The sequence below is a fragment of the Ovis aries genome, chromosome 3, assembly GCF_016772045.2.
Source record: "Ovis aries strain OAR_USU_Benz2616 breed Rambouillet chromosome 3, ARS-UI_Ramb_v3.0, whole genome shotgun sequence".
NCBI classification, from domain to species: Eukaryota; Metazoa; Chordata; class Mammalia; order Artiodactyla; family Bovidae; genus Ovis; species Ovis aries.
This window is the reverse complement of record NC_056056.1, coordinates 302492-316907: the sequence shown is the minus strand read 5'-3', so window position 1 is coordinate 316907 and position 14416 is coordinate 302492. Positions and strand designations below refer to the sequence as shown.

The window sequence follows — 14416 nt, the reverse complement described above, 5'->3', positions numbered from 1 at the left end:
GGGTTCAATCCCTGGTCAGGGAAGTAAGACCCTGCAAGCCCAATGGTGCTGGTGGGGAGGGGAGAGCGTAGGGGTGGGGAGAGTTTGGACTGTCTCCGTTTGAGCTCTGTCACTTCCTCATCCGTTCAGGACAAGCTCTCTAAGCAGAAACGCTTAGACTGTAGTGCTTTCCCACGGGAGCCCTTCCTGCCTTCTCTGCAGGCGGAAGATGGGGCCCCACAGGCTCAGGATTGTGAATATCTCTTGGTGCCCAGACCCTCCTGCAGCCTGTGGCCCTGCTCCTCGGGGGGCACAGTTTCCCCTGCTCTGCCCGTGGCCTTTCTGCCGCGTGGCCGTGGCTGATTTTGACGGTGCCCGTGTGGCCTGGTCCTTCAAAAACGCCTCCTCTCCTTCTGTGCCACCTCCTGTCCGTGTTACACTTGCCCGGGACAATCACGATTTCAAGTTGTCCCTTCTTGTTCCCACTTTAAGTCACAGTGGTGAGAACCCTGGAGGGCCTGTGTGTGCTGTTCAGCCTCAGCACATGCTGGGAAAACTCCAGATTTGCATGAAGCTCACAACCTGCCTGCCTCCCAAGATCGCCGGGAGGCCTGCTCGGGGCTCGCCTGTGCCCGTCGCGTGCGTGGATGGTATCGTGTCTCCATGCGCTCCCCTGCAGGCTGCGTGCTGACGGCTCTTGTGTCCTGGCCCCCGTATGAACAGCCGTCTTTTTCTCCAGTGTCCCCTTCCCGTGTTTCATAGAACTTAAACGTAAGGCATTTCTCCCTGTCCTTTGGAGGAGTTCCTCCATGTGAAAGCAGTGGTTTTCAGATTTTTTAAAAAAACAATTCTTGAAACTTCTTACAAAAAGAAAACATCGTAGGGACCTTCATTCCAAAGCAGTGAACCCGGGGCTGCCTTGCCCAGAACATCGTCAGTGGCCACAAGCCCTCCCGCCCCTGCCTGGTCCTGCGGCTGCTGCACTTGCCTGGAAGCCCTGCTCCTGGCCTGTCCGCCCGCCCTCGTGTGCAGGGACAGGCCGCTGAGCAGTCGTGGGGTTCTGACCGAGGACGGAGGGTCCTGGTGACCAGGGCCTGTCTGCCACAGCCGGCTCGCGAGTGCCCTCTGCGCGGCTCAGTGTCCCTTGTGAACAGATCGCGTGGTCCGTGGTGGGGTTTCTGCTTTCTCTGTGCAACTTACGACACTGTTGTGGGTGCTGATGATATTCTGGTGATCAGCCTGCCTTTAAAAACGTTTGAATGGCATTTCTTTTCTTCTCTTGTCCCCTTTTGACTTTTTTTTCTTTTTAGCTTGCTTGCCTTTTGTTTTAGCAGCTGCAGTATCTCGGAAGAAAAAGCGAAGAATGGGGACCTATAGCCTGGTTCCTAAGAAAAAGACCAAAGTGTTGAAGCAGAGGACGGTGATTGAGATGTTTAAGAGTATAACTCATTCCACGGGGGGCTCCAAGGTAAGGGGTGTGCCAGGCTGTGGGGGGCCCTCCGCCTCTCTGCTCTGCTCCAGGGCAGCCCCTGCCATGCCCACTCTGTCCTCTTCCAGGGGGAGAAGGATCTGAGTGACGGCTCCCTCCACGTGAATGGTGAGAGCCTGGACCTGGACTCGGAGGAGGACGACTCGGAGGAGCTGGATGAGGATGAGGACCAGGGCGGCCCGCCAGCAGCTGCGTTCCCCACTGAGGATGGCAGGGCCTCCAAGGACGGCGTGCTGGCGCCTGACCGCAGCCAGAAGGTGGGTGGCACGCACACCCGACCTCAGTCCTGGGTGAGGGGCTAGAGGCCGTGTGCACTTCAGGGCCTTAAGAAAGCCCTGCTTGCTTCTGGCTGCGACTCTCGGGTTTCGTCTCTCTTGGGTCTTTGGACAGTCTGTTTTCATCAGAGCACTGCTTGTCTTGCTGGGCAGCGCTCCCGGCAGTGAGGGTCTTGCCTCCAGGCACTGGAGTGACAGGGACAGTGTTGTAGAGGACTGCTCTGCCAGCTGTGCCGACCCAGTGCTTGCACAGCCCGCCCTTGGCCCTGGCTTGGTGTCCTGGGCACCTGCCCCGGGTGCGGGCTTCCTGCAGGTGGGGACTCCGTTCTCCCGGAGGGGCGAGTGCCTAGCTGTGGCAGGCCTGTGGGGCGGTCGGGTGTGCAGAGTGGTGGTCCTGGCGGTGCGCCGTCCGGGGTGGTGCGGCGGTCCCCACGGGCAGCGGGAGGAGATCTGGGCAGAGCGGCTCTCGGTGTCCGGGCCTTCTGGTCGGGGGACGGACGAGTTGGAGGAGCAGCAGCAGCCGTGGCTGAGAGTCAGGCAGATGCAGAGCCCTGGGTTTCCCGTCACCGCTGTGTGTCCGGTGCGTCTGAGGAAACCCTGGGCCATCTTTGTGTGAAACAGACGCCGTGTCTGACGAGCTCCTCTGAACTAAGGGTGGGCAGAGACGAGGCGGTGAGCTTGGCAGCAGCGACTTTCTGGAAGCGTACGATTTTGTCGGCTGCCTTTTGCACTTTGCGGTAGCCCCGTGGGTGTATTTTGATGTGTGTGAAGGGTTTTCTTTCAGCCTCTGGAGTTCGGGAGTGCCCCATTGCTCGCTCAGTCGTATCCGGTCCTTTGCGACCTTGTGGACTGCTGCGAGCCAGGCTCCCGCCCTCCACTGTCTCCCGGGGTTTGTTCATACTCATGTCCATGGCGTCGATGGTGCCGTCCAACCGTCTCGTCCTCTGTTGCCCGCCTCTCGGGCTGCCCTCAGTCTTTCCCAGCATCAGGGTCTTTCCCAGCATCAGGGTCTTTCCCAGTGTGTCGGCTCTTTGCATCGGGTGGCCAGGGTGCTGGAGCTTCAGCGTCAGCATCAGTCGTTCCGGTGAATATTTGGGATTGCTTTCCTTTAGGACTGACTGATCTCCTTGCTGTCCAAGGGACTGTCAAGAGTCTTCTCCAGCACCACAGTTTCAAAGCATCAGTTCTTGAGCGCTCAGCCTTCTTTGTGGTCCACATCGGTACATGACTACGGGAAAAACCATACCTTTGCCTTTATGGACCTTTGTTGGCAAAGGGTGCCCCTGCTGTTTAACGCTCAGCCTACATCTGCCATAGCTTTTCTTCCAGCGAGCAGGTGTCTCCTAGTTTCATGGCTGCAGTCACCATCCACAGTGGTTTGGGAGTTCAAGAAAATACAGGCTGCCACTGTTCCCACTTTCGCCATCTGTTTGCTGTGGAGTGATGGGGTCAGATGCCACGGTCTTGGCTTTAAGCCAGCATGTTTAGCCTCGCCTTTGACCCTCATCAAGAGGCTCTTTAGATCCTCTTTGCTTTCGGCCATTCGCGCGGTATCATCTGCATCCCTGAGGTTGTTGATGTTCCTCCCAGCATGCTTGGTGCTATCTTGAGAGTCACCCAGCCAAGCCTGATGCGCTGTGCACGTGAGTGAGCAGGATGACGCTGTACCGCCTTGACGCACTCCTTGCCCAGCTTTGAACCAGCCCACTGTCCCGTCTCGTTCTAACTGCTGCTTCTCGACCTGCTGCGCGTGTCTCAGGAGGCGGCTCAGGCGGTCTGCTGCGCCCATCTCTTGAAGAGTGTTTCGGCTTGCTGTGATGCGGACAGTCACAGGCCTTAGTGGAGTCAGTGGAGCAGAAAGAGATGTTCCCTTGTCTTTTTCTGGTGTTGCTTGACTTTGAGAATCACTGTGGCCACTTAGGCCAGTTCTACTTGTCCAGGAGGTTTGGGGGCAAAATTTTAAATGTTGTCCCAGCCCCTGAGGTGTAATTATTCAAAAATAAATTGGTAGAAAATGCTAACACTAGAGATTTTAATTTTAAAATCACTTAAGATACTATTTGCTATTTTTTCTCTCTCCTGTAGGATCATAGGAGGAAGCAGTTTCCTAGTGCGCGCGCGCGTGTGTGTGTGTGTGTGTGAGAGAGAGAGAGAGAGAAGGTTGCTCAGCCTAGCCTGTGTGTGTGTGTGTGTGTGTGTGTGTGTGTGTGTGTGAGAGAGAGAGAGAGAGAGAGAGAGAAGGTTGCTCAGCCTAGCCCGTGTGTGTGTGTGTGTGTGTGTGAGAGAGAGGTTGCTCAGCCTAGCCCGTGTGTATGTGTGTGTGTGTGTGTGTGTGTGAGAGAGAGAGAGAGAAGGTTGCTCAGCCTAGCCCGTGTGTGTGTGTGTGTGTGTGTGAGAGAGAGACAGAGAGACAGAGAGACAGAGAGACAGAGAGAGAGAGAGGTTGCTCAGTCGTATCCGACTGTTGGTGACCCAGTGGGACACAGTCCATGCAGTTCTCCAGGCCAGAACACTGGAGTGGGCAGCCTTTCCTTTCTCCAGGGGATCTTCCCGACCCAGGGATTGAGCCCAGGTCTCCCGCATTGCAGGCGGGTTCTTCACTGGCTGAGCCACCAGGGAAGCCCCTCCTGGCCCCTAGAGTGGTGTTTGGAGGGCGCGCTCTCAGGCCTGTGCTGCCTGCAGTGGGGTCAGACGGGTGCCCAGGTCCCTCCTCATGGCACCGTGCGCTTCTCTGGGCCCCTCAGCAGGTGTTGTCTGCCCCCTGCTCCCTCCTCCCCGAGCCATTTCCTGTTGTCACGGGGACACTCGGGGCACGATTGTCCCCTTCGGTGGGTCGTGGACGTCCCCAGGGCGCTGGCTGCAGTGCGTGGGAAGGTGCGGACTTGTGTCAGCGTGTCCCTGCACCTCTGTGTTTTGTTCCAGGCGGGCCAGGCAGCCCCTCACGGTCACTAGCCATCAGGATTTGTTGTGTGACCCCCTCTCTGCATGCCTGTGGCCGGGGCAATGTGGTGTGCGTGCATTGCTGACCAGTGGCTCGAAGGACTAGGCTGCCAGCCTTGGCTTTGATACCAGAGCTCAGGGACACTAGGCTGCTTCTGCGTGATTTCTGGGTCCTGGGTTCTAATTCCAACGTACAGGCCTTTGTCCTTGGCGATTCTGCATAAATCGATGTAAGCTATCTCTTGTTTTTTCATTGCTCAGTGTTCTATGTGTGATTGTTCGATTCACACTGAACTTGTGATGAAACGTGAGGCAGAGCCAAAGCCGGTGGGCGCACGGGGAGGGGCCGCCTCAGTGAGGCTGGCTCGGCGGGCCCCGGGGCCGGGCTCCAGGCCGCAAGGCCGCCGGCGGCCGTTGCTCCCCTGGCGACGAGACCGCCCGTGTCGCTCGCACGCGGCGCTGGGATCCAAGTCTGTCTCTGGATTCTCAGTGTTGATGGAAGTCCTCCTCCTCCAGGAAGAATCTAGACACTCAGTAACACTGTCTAGACGTTAATACAAAGGGGGAAAAAATCAAATGAGTATCAAGCTAACAGAAGAATCAGGAAAACAAAAGCAAAATCAAGAAGAAAATGTGGAAAATGAAGTAAGATGGTGGGGGCAGGTCTGCATAGGCCAGTGATGGTAACAGACTGCGGTGGGTCTACGTGCGGCTCTTCAGAGACGGGGAGACGAGAGGCACACGGGCCGGGCCTGAGACGGAATGTGCTTAAACGCTGAGTTCAGTGTCCGTCTGCCAGTCACAGCCACGCCTCAGAGGGACGGGGTGGGCCCCGTCCCAGGACCTGCTGGAGGCTGTGTCCTGGGGTCTGGCCTGCTGCCGCGTGGACGGGCCGGGGCGCGGGTCAGCCTGCAGGGCGGGGCCGAGGCGCCCCTGTTTCTGAGTGGAGCCGGTGACTCAGGTGTGGCTGGGGGGTTCGCCCGTGCTGTTGGTTCCTCCGTATTGTCGTGTGAGGGTGTCTGAAGGTGGCCCGGGGTCCCCGAGCCCCTGCGGGGCCATCTCGGCGCTGGGGCTCACTTGCCTTTCTCATTCTCCTCTGCGGAAGCCTTGCTGCGCCTGTGTCCCCGGCTGGCTGTCCCCAAGCCCTTGGCTTTCTGAGGAGTCTCTGGGGGAGGAGGGGTGCTGGGGGCAGCGTGGGGCTGCCCCCTCCAGCCCGGCTGTCGCTGTGCTCTCCACCCGCCGGGGGGCCGCGCGCTTCACGTGGGCCTTGGGCTGAGCACATCCACACCACAGTTCTGGCCCCCGAGAAGGTTGGGGGCGTCCTGGAGCGTTTGCCATGTGGACGCCTTCTCTTGTGAAATGCCTGCTGGGAACTCAGCTATTAATCTGTGTGGTTGGTCTTCTTACGAGAGCGATCTGTAGGAAAGGAGCCCCTGTGCCCGCGGCCGGCACGCTGCCCCCTGCTCCTCACTGGTGACCGACGCTCGGTGCCCTGGTCTCAGCACTGGGTGGACGGGGCGGGAGGGTGCGCTGTCCCTGGCGCTCTGGCCTGCTGGCTGGGCCCCTGCCCCGTGTGGCCTCTGCCTGCCACGGCCCCGCGGGTGCCCATTGGTCTGCGTCCCGGACACCGCCACGCTGCTGCCCTCCCTGCCCTTCTCCAGGCCTCAGCTGGTCCCTGCGGCCGCCGTGGGGATTCTCGTCCACTGACCCCTACTCCTCCCTCGACAGTCCTGCAGCAGGGGTTTTAGAAGCTGTTAATCTGCCTGTTTTAGTGGGTAGTTCCATTGCTCACTGTTTTTAAAGTAAAAAACTACCCAGTGAAGTTTAAAGCTATTTAAACAGAGCTGACTGAAGGTGCCAGGAGAAAGTGGTATGTGTCGGCGGAAGTTTTAAACCGTCACAAACACGAGTGAAGGACAGCCGCGGTCAGGGCCCGCCTGCTGACGCAGCAGACCCCAGTGTGGCCCCCAGGTCAGGGAGACCCCCGGGGAAGGGAGTGGCAGCCCACTCCAGGGTTCCTGCCTGGGAGATCCCATGGCTAGAGGAGCCTGGTGGGCTACAGTCCACGGGGTCGCAAAGAGTTAAACCTGACTCAGTGACTGAAAAGCGGCAGTAGCCCCCGTCCCCCCTCACACGGACGCTCCGAGCTGGTCATTCTTGCTGCGAAGCTGTGAGGTGAAAGCCGGAAGGGAGCACTAATATTTAAAAGGACAAGGGAGAGAGTTTGCTGACAATATAATCCTCATCTAAAATGTCCAAGGAAACCAGCTGAGCAGGCACTGTAGCCGGTTAGCCGAGCGTGGGTGGTCCTGCCAGTCGGGGAACGTGCGGACAGCCTGTCAGCAGGACGCCCAGGACGCCGGCTGGCGTTTACGACCGGGGAGGTCAGGACGGCGCGGCCGGGCCTCTGTGCGGGGGCTGCCGCTCCCGACGGTCCTGGGGCGGCCTCGGCAGCTGAGGACTCGGAACACAGCGCCAGCGTCACCCCCAGGCAGCTGCCATCCTGTGACACCGCCAGAGTGCCTAGCAGTAACCTTCACGAGAGACGGCTGTGACCCGTAGGGGGAAAGTCGTACAACTTTGCTGAGAGAGGTTTAAAGAAACGTAAGTTCACGGAATGACCCATAGTTTGTCCGAGTGAGGAGATCCCTTGTGTAATTTCTCTTGCCCCGTGTTATCCTTGAATTCATCAGAATCCTCACAGGACCTTTGGTGGGGCCAGCTGATGTGGGGGTGTCACGGCGGGAACAGGGGTGGGGTTGGCAGGACGGGGCTTGGTGGGGCCGGGCAGGCACCACACGGGGCGGCCACTGTCAGAGCTGGGCTTCCAGCTGGGGGCAGAGCCGTGAGCTTCTCAGTGAATGTTACCGGGATGACTGGCAGCAGAGTGGAGGCTGATGAGCGGGTCCTGGGGCACAGGAGACGTGGGCTCCATTCCAGACACACGGGGTGGTGATCTCACGGTTCTGAGCACACTCAGACCACTGTGTACAAGGGTAGGTATAGATCAGAGACCTGTTACTTAAGAAGCAAATTCCGGAAGATTTGAAAGGCCCACACGGGGACTTCCCTGGTGGTCCAGCAGTTAAGACCATGCCTCCAGGGGAGGGACGAGGGCTCATGCCTTAAGAAAAGAGTTAAAACACTTAGCTGTGGGGAAAAAGCTTTGGAAACCACGTTTCTAATCTCAGATGAAGGCTTACTGGCGTAAGACACGAGCCCAGAAGCCGTGAATGGGGGAGTGGAGAGGCCTGGCTCCTCTGGTTGGAATCTCAGAAGTTTTATATAAAAAGAAAGAGGAGAAGCAAAGCCCGTAAGACTTGGTAGGGAAATGTTGGGCGTGTGTTTAGCAGGCAGAGGAGATCTCTCCTGTGGGTGTGTAGCTCCCAGTTACTAGAAAGCAGGGACCCAGGGGAGATATGGGCCAGGGGTGTGGTCTCCCGGACTCAGAGGGAGAAACAGAGGGGCAGGGCCGGGAGAGCCCAGGGCTGTGGGCACCCCCCTCCCCCAGCGCCGGCTGCGGTGGGAGCCCGTGTCTACTGTTTCCCTTGATGGGGGGGGGAGTCTTGCGTGTGTGCAGGGCAGAGGCGGGCGCAGGTGCACACAGGCTTCAGGGCCACTGCGAGTAGGGGCGGTGAGCACGGGCACCTCTGTTCTGTGACGGGAGGGATTCTGCAACATGCTTCTCCTTAGAAGAAGGGACTCAGAGAAGCCTGCCGGGGGCTGCCGCCGGAGGCTGGGCGCGCGTGCCCGCCTGGAAGGGGTCTGAGCGTCAGCTGCAGCCTGGGGCCGTGGCCTGGGCCCTCGGCGGGGGCGGGTCGGTTTTGCGCTTTGTGCTCGTGTGTGCTGAGTGCGCTGGTCCTTTCTAATTGCTGTCTGCCACGCGCATTGATCCGTGTACAGTTGATGCCCTCCTCCACGCCAGGGCCGCCCCCCAGCTGGGCCCTCGGTGTGGAGCGGGCACGCGGGCGCCCCAGCAGCCCCTCGGCACGGGGGTCCGGGTGCCTGCGCCCAGAGGGTCTCACTGGCTTCTCTTCTCTCTTGGGCCCCCGCGTGGCTGCTCAGGTGGACGGCGAGTCTGAAGAGGAGCAGGAGTCGGCCGGCACTGCAGACGAGGAGGAGGACGGGGACGAGTCCGACCTGGTAACTCCCGCGTGCACGCGTGGCGCGCGCCCTGGGGACGTGCCCGTGGAGCGGCTGTGCGCGGGGCCGGGAGGGGCCTCCGGGCCGGCGGGGCGGGGCTCAGCCGAGGGCGGGGTCGGCGCCCCTGGCGTGTCTGTCCAGCCAGGGTAGGGCTCAGAGGGAGACGGCGGCCACGTGCGGGCTGAGAGCAGGGCGCGAGGGCGGCGCCGTGGTGAGGCATGTGTCTCCCTGGGGCTCGCCCTGGTGCCGTGGGGCTCGCGCTCCTCCCTGGGCGCTGCGCGAAGGCGCGGGGCGCCGGGGCCCGGCTCCGGGATCAGGCTCTCGCGCCGGCGCTGAGCCGCCGCCGTGTCTCAGGGTCTCGCCAGCACAGGCCCTTAAGTGTCTCCTCATCCACGGCCAGCGGGGCGCGTTAGACTTGGCAGCGTGTTCTGTGGGCTGGCTTTCTGTCTGTCTGGCTCGAGGCAGTTAGATCCTGCCTGCGTGGAGGTGTGAGATGCGGACACTCAGGAATCGTGACGTGCCATAAGCAGTGACAGTCTCTGCTTGTTCTCTGGGTTCTGGCTCGTTTGGACATAGACTTGAAGCAGACCGAGGCTTTGTTCCTTTTCTCTTGAGCAAAGCGAGTGGGTGTGTGTGATTGAAAGTGGATTCCCTTACTGAGCTGCTTTAGTGTCTGGTAGAACTCTCCCATTTACTTTTTTTTTGTGCTGAAGCTCAAGTAACCGGGCTTGGAGTGTGTTTAGGGACAAGCGTGGGCATCTCTAAGAATGTGACCTGGAAGGGGTCGTCTGGGAGTGAGCGGGGTCTTGCGGGTGAGTGCTGGCCACAGGGCAGGAGCCGGAGCCTCTGTGCCTGGAGCCCATGCTCTGCATTTCTGTCCTCCCCCCCTCCCCAGAGCTCAGAGTCCAGTGTCAAGAAGAAGTTCCTCAAGAGGAAGGGGAAGCCTGACAGCCCTTGGATCAAGCCAGCGAGAAAGAGGAGGCGGAGAAGCAAAAAGAAGCCCTGCTCTGTGCTAGGTAGGCCCGGAGCCGTGCGCCTCGGCACTGGGGTCTGCGCAGGGCTGCGTTCACCTGGACTACTCCACTGTTAGGACAGCGAACACCCCAGCAAGGACTTCCTTGGGGCTGCTTTAGCGGGGCCTGCCCGGTGGCCTCCTGCCTGCGGGCCGCACTCCCACCCCCTGTGCCCTGCCCTTGGTGTCCTGGGCCACAAAGTGCTGCTCAGCCCTTCGGTCAGTCCCCTTGATCAGGGGGTGGTTCTGTCTCAGGCAGACTGGGAGGGGAATGGCCTCAGGCTCAGGGGCCCAGGCCTTGTCTGCAGCTTTGCTGTGGAAGACTGAACGCCGCAGGGGGTGTGCAGTGCTCCGGAGCAGGGCTGGTGAGCCCTCTGTCACCTGTGACAGGAGGCCCTGCCACGCCCTGTGCCTGGCCGAGACCCCTCCCCAGTCAGTCCTCGTGGCCGGCACTGCTCTGCGGGGTCCTCGCCTGGGGCCAGCGCCGTGGAGCCCGCTCGTGGAGGGCACTTCTCTTTGGCTTCTCCACGTGTCAGTGGGTTGTCCGCGTCATTGCTGGTGGGCAGTGCTGCATGGCTTCAGTTCTCCGATAGAGAAGCAGGTCGTGGAGCTGCCCCCGAAGCGCAGAGGGCCGCTGGCGGCCCCATGTGGCAGGCGCTCTGAGACTGGGTCGGGTGGCACCATGTCGTCCCTGAAGCTCCTCTCCTTCACTCATGGTTCCTCATCTCTCTGCCTTGAATCGTCAGCCGAGATCACAGACCCTGTGTTTTTGTTGTCGGCTGACAGAAGCCACTGGAGACCCAAGGCTGAACAGTCCGGGGTCTTTGGGATGAAAGCGTTATCGCCATCATCTTGGGTATAGCGTGCAGAATGCCTGTCGGAATATTTATTCAAGCAGGAGTTAGAACTGTATTTCCTTTGTAAAGTGTTTAAAATTGTACAGTCTACCGGGGTTCCTCAGGTGGGTGGTGATTTCTGCAGGCGGTCAGCTCCTTCCTGCCTGAGATTTGGGTGCAGACTGGCCTGGACTCAGGGTATTTGGATACCAAACTTCCGTATTGCTGCTGCTGCTGCTGCTAAGTCGCTTCAGTCGTGTCCAACTCTGTGTGACCCCATAGACGGCAGCCTACGAGGCTTCCCCCGTCCCTGGGATTCTCCAGGCAAGAACACTGGAGTGGGTTGCCATTTACTTCTCCAAAGCATATCAGTTCAGTTCAGTCGCTCAGTCGTGTCTGACTCTCTGCGACCCCGTGAATTGCAGCACGCCAGGCCTCCCTGTCCATCACCAACTCCCGGAGTTCACTCAGACTCACGTCCATCGAGTCAGTGATGCCATCCAGCCATCTCATCCTCTGTCATCCCCTTCTCCTCCTGCCCCCAATCCCTCCCAGCATCAGAGTCTTTTCCAATGAGTCAACTCTTCGCATGAGGTGGCCAAAGTACTGGAGCTTCAGCTTTAGCATCATTCCTTCCAATGAACACCCAAGACTGATTTCCTTTAGGATGGACTGGTTGGATCTCCTTGCAGTGCAAGGGACTCTCAAGAGTCTTCTCCAGCACCACAGTTCAAAAGCGTCAATTCTTCGGCGCTCAGCCTTCTTCACAGTCCAACTCTCATATCCATACATGACCACAGGAAAAACCATAGCCTTGACAGTTCCCATCATTGAAATAACATCAGTGGCTTGTCTGTGCACTGTGGGCATTTGCCCTTTGCTGGAGGTGTTAACTATGCTGTGTAAATGCCCATTTTCACAGACTTCTTCAGTGAGATGCCCTTACGATGACTGATACCCAGGTGGCCTCATGGGTCATATAGACAGGAGGCCCCACCCCTTGATGGCTCCTCACTTGCATACTTGCCTCTTGTTGGCATGTTCAGAGTGCGTTGCCCTCTGGTGGGTGAGGGGCTCCTTAAACCCCGTTCTCATGGATGGACATTCCCTCCAGCCTTTCCCTGTGGATCCTGGAGCCCGCTGCCTGAGCCGGGCAGGCTCCTAGTGACGCTGTGTGTCTGGGGCGTCCTTAGCTGCCGCACAGCAGCTGGTCTTTCAAGCCTGCCATTCGGCTTTTCTCTTACTTTAAACTAGTGCAGATGCGTGCGCAGTCCTTGCTTGTGCCCTCAGATTGTCTTGCCAGCTTTAATCCAGCTCATGAGGTTGTAGAGAAAGGCGTTTGCGTGTGTTTGCGCCTTTGCTCTCCTTGACCCCTCTGCTCCATCCCTGGGGAGCTCGAGTGGAAATAGGACCGGGCAGGAGAAGTGTGGGCGGGTGTGTGTGTGTGATCTGTGTCTGGCGAGCGTCTACATGTCTCGTGTGCACGTGTGTGTGATCCGTGTGGCGAGCATCTGTATGTCTCTCTCTCGCGTGTGTGTGGTCTTTGTTGTTGGGGAGCGTCTGTATGACACGCGTGTGTGTGATCCGTGTGCCTGGCGAGCATCTGTATGACACGCACGTGTGTGTGATCTTTGTTGCTGGCGAGGGTCTGTATGTCTCGTGTGCACGTGTGTGTGGTCTTTGTTGTTGGGGAGCGTCTGTATGACGCGCGTGTGTGTGGTCTGTGTGTCTGGCGAGCGTCTACATGTCTCGTGTGCACGTGTGTGTGATCCGTGTGGCGAGCATCTGTATGACACACACGTGTGTGTGGTCTTTGTTGTTGGGGAGCGTCTGTATGACACGCGTGTGTGTGATCCGTGTGCCTGGCGAGCATCTGTATGTCTCTCTCGCGCGTGTGTGTGATCTTTGTTGCTGGCGAGGGTCTGTATGTCTTGTGTGCACGTGTGTGTGATCTTTGTTGTTGGGGAGCGTCTGTATGACGCGCGCGTGTGTGGTCTGTGTGTCTGGCGAGCGTCTACATGTCTCGTGCGCACGTGTGTGTGATCCGTGTGGCGAGCATCTGTATGACACACGTGTGTGTGTGGTCTTTGTTGTTGGGGAGCGTCTGTATGACGCGCGCGTGTGTGGTCTGTGTGTCTGGCGAGCGTCTACATGTCTCGTGCGCACGTGTGTGTGATCCGTGTGCCTGGCGAGCATCTGTATGTCTCTCTCGCGCGTGTGTGTGATCTTTGTTGTTGGGGAGCGTCTGTATGACGCGCGTGTGTGGTCTGTGTGTCTGGCGAGCGTCTACATGTCTCGTGTGCACGTGTGTGTGATCTGTGTACCTGGCGAGCGTCTGTATGTCTCTCGTGCACGTGTGCGTGATTCGTGTACCTGGCGAGCGTCTGTATGTTCTGCACGCGCACGTGTGTGATCTGCGTGGCTGGTGAGCCTCTGGGCCTCGGGGTGGTGATGCGGCCCCAGCCCCCCGTTTGATGAGGGCACCTTTGGTTGCAGGTTCTGAAGCCTCTGCGTCGTCTTCGGGCAGTGTGGAGCCCACGGCGCCTGGCGACGGCGGGGGGTACGTGGAGGTGCCGCTGGACTCCTTGGATCTCCATGTCCAGGGTGTGCTGACCTCTGACACAGAAGGTGAACGCGTGCGTGGTGGGGCCAGTGGGGGGAGGGCACATTGGATGCCACGTGGGCAGGACGTGGTACCGGTCGCCGTGCCCCAGAGGTTGGGTGCAGACACCTGCCGGGGCGGCAGTCCCACGGGCCACACGAGCTCTTGTTGGCTCCCCACGGGAGGCGCCTCTGCCTGCGGGTGGCAGCGTTCTGCGTAACCTGACTGTTTCGTGGCCTCAGACTCCAGCAGTGCTTGCGGAAATGTGTGCCCGCATTGGTGTCGAGCTGCTGGTGCTCAGATGCCCCGTGGTGCGTGTCTGGGGCTGGGTCCCTCACTGAGGTTCTCGCTCCACGGCGCTGGGGTCCTGTCACTGGGGCCGTGTACTCCCACCATCCGAAAACCTTTATCTGGAAAAGAAGCTAACAGCTGTTTGGCCTTTTGGGGAAGTCAGTTTGAAGTCTGGGGATAATGTAAACCCCTGTTAGCTTTGTCTCATGGACCTTCGTGGCTGAAGGGTGTGGCTTCTGGTGGCGTCCAACCAGACACTCTGGAGAGGACGAGTGGGTGGCCTTTAGCTGTGAGCACTGGGGGAGTTCGGGTTACTGGTCCAGCTTAGGAAGCTACACCTGTAGCTTAGGAAGAAAGCCTTGGCTTATCCCTCAGAGAAGCAGCGGCTTTTCTTCTCGCTGCAGACGTGGCAGAAGCCAGCCAGTGGCCGCTCACAGCCTCCTTCCCGCTGGCGTGGCGCGTGTGCTCCCTGCTGCTGAACGTTCCTAGCTTTGTCTCCGGAACGTGCTCCCTTGGACGCCTGCAGGAGGCAGTGCTTATCCTGCCACATCGTGCGCGGTCGGCGGTGCGAGGGCAGTGCGGCGGGGGCGGCCGTCCAGGCTGAGCCCCGGGCTGAGGGGCGGTGGCCTCCGCCTCCGAGTGCTTGTGCTCAGCGCCTCCGAGTGAGGGCGACGCTGGGGGGAGCCCTGCCCTAGGAGAAGAGGCAGCTGCCAGGCGCCGGGCGAGGTGCTTCTCGGGGGTGTTTCCCCTGGCGCCAGCCCTGCCGGCAGCCGCCCAGTCACGCGCTATCTGGAGAGCTGGTGCTTTGCAGGAACAAGTCGGGGTCTCCAGTTGTATATATTCAGTCCT

General features: G+C 59.4%; 1 protein-coding gene across 10 annotated transcripts in view; it reads left to right on the top strand.

Moving 5' to 3' along the window:
* The window catches only part of EHMT1 (euchromatic histone lysine methyltransferase 1), a 107316-nt gene that overhangs the window by 55025 nt on the left and 37875 nt on the right, over nucleotides 1–14416 (top strand). For 7 of the 10 annotated variants that reach the window (XM_027966017.2, XM_060413686.1, XM_042245302.1 and 4 more), the window contains 5 exons: nucleotides 1290–1447; nucleotides 1537–1725; nucleotides 8749–8826; nucleotides 9722–9842; nucleotides 13171–13302. In XM_027966017.2, coding sequence (XP_027821818.1) covers nucleotides 1290–1447; nucleotides 1537–1725; nucleotides 8749–8826; nucleotides 9722–9842; nucleotides 13171–13302 — 678 coding nt within the window. The remainder of the gene's footprint in view (nucleotides 1–1289; nucleotides 1448–1536; nucleotides 1726–8748; nucleotides 8827–9721; nucleotides 9843–13170; nucleotides 13303–14416) is intronic. The other 3 variants (XM_060413684.1, XM_060413683.1, XM_060413685.1) reach the window with 3 other exon arrangements.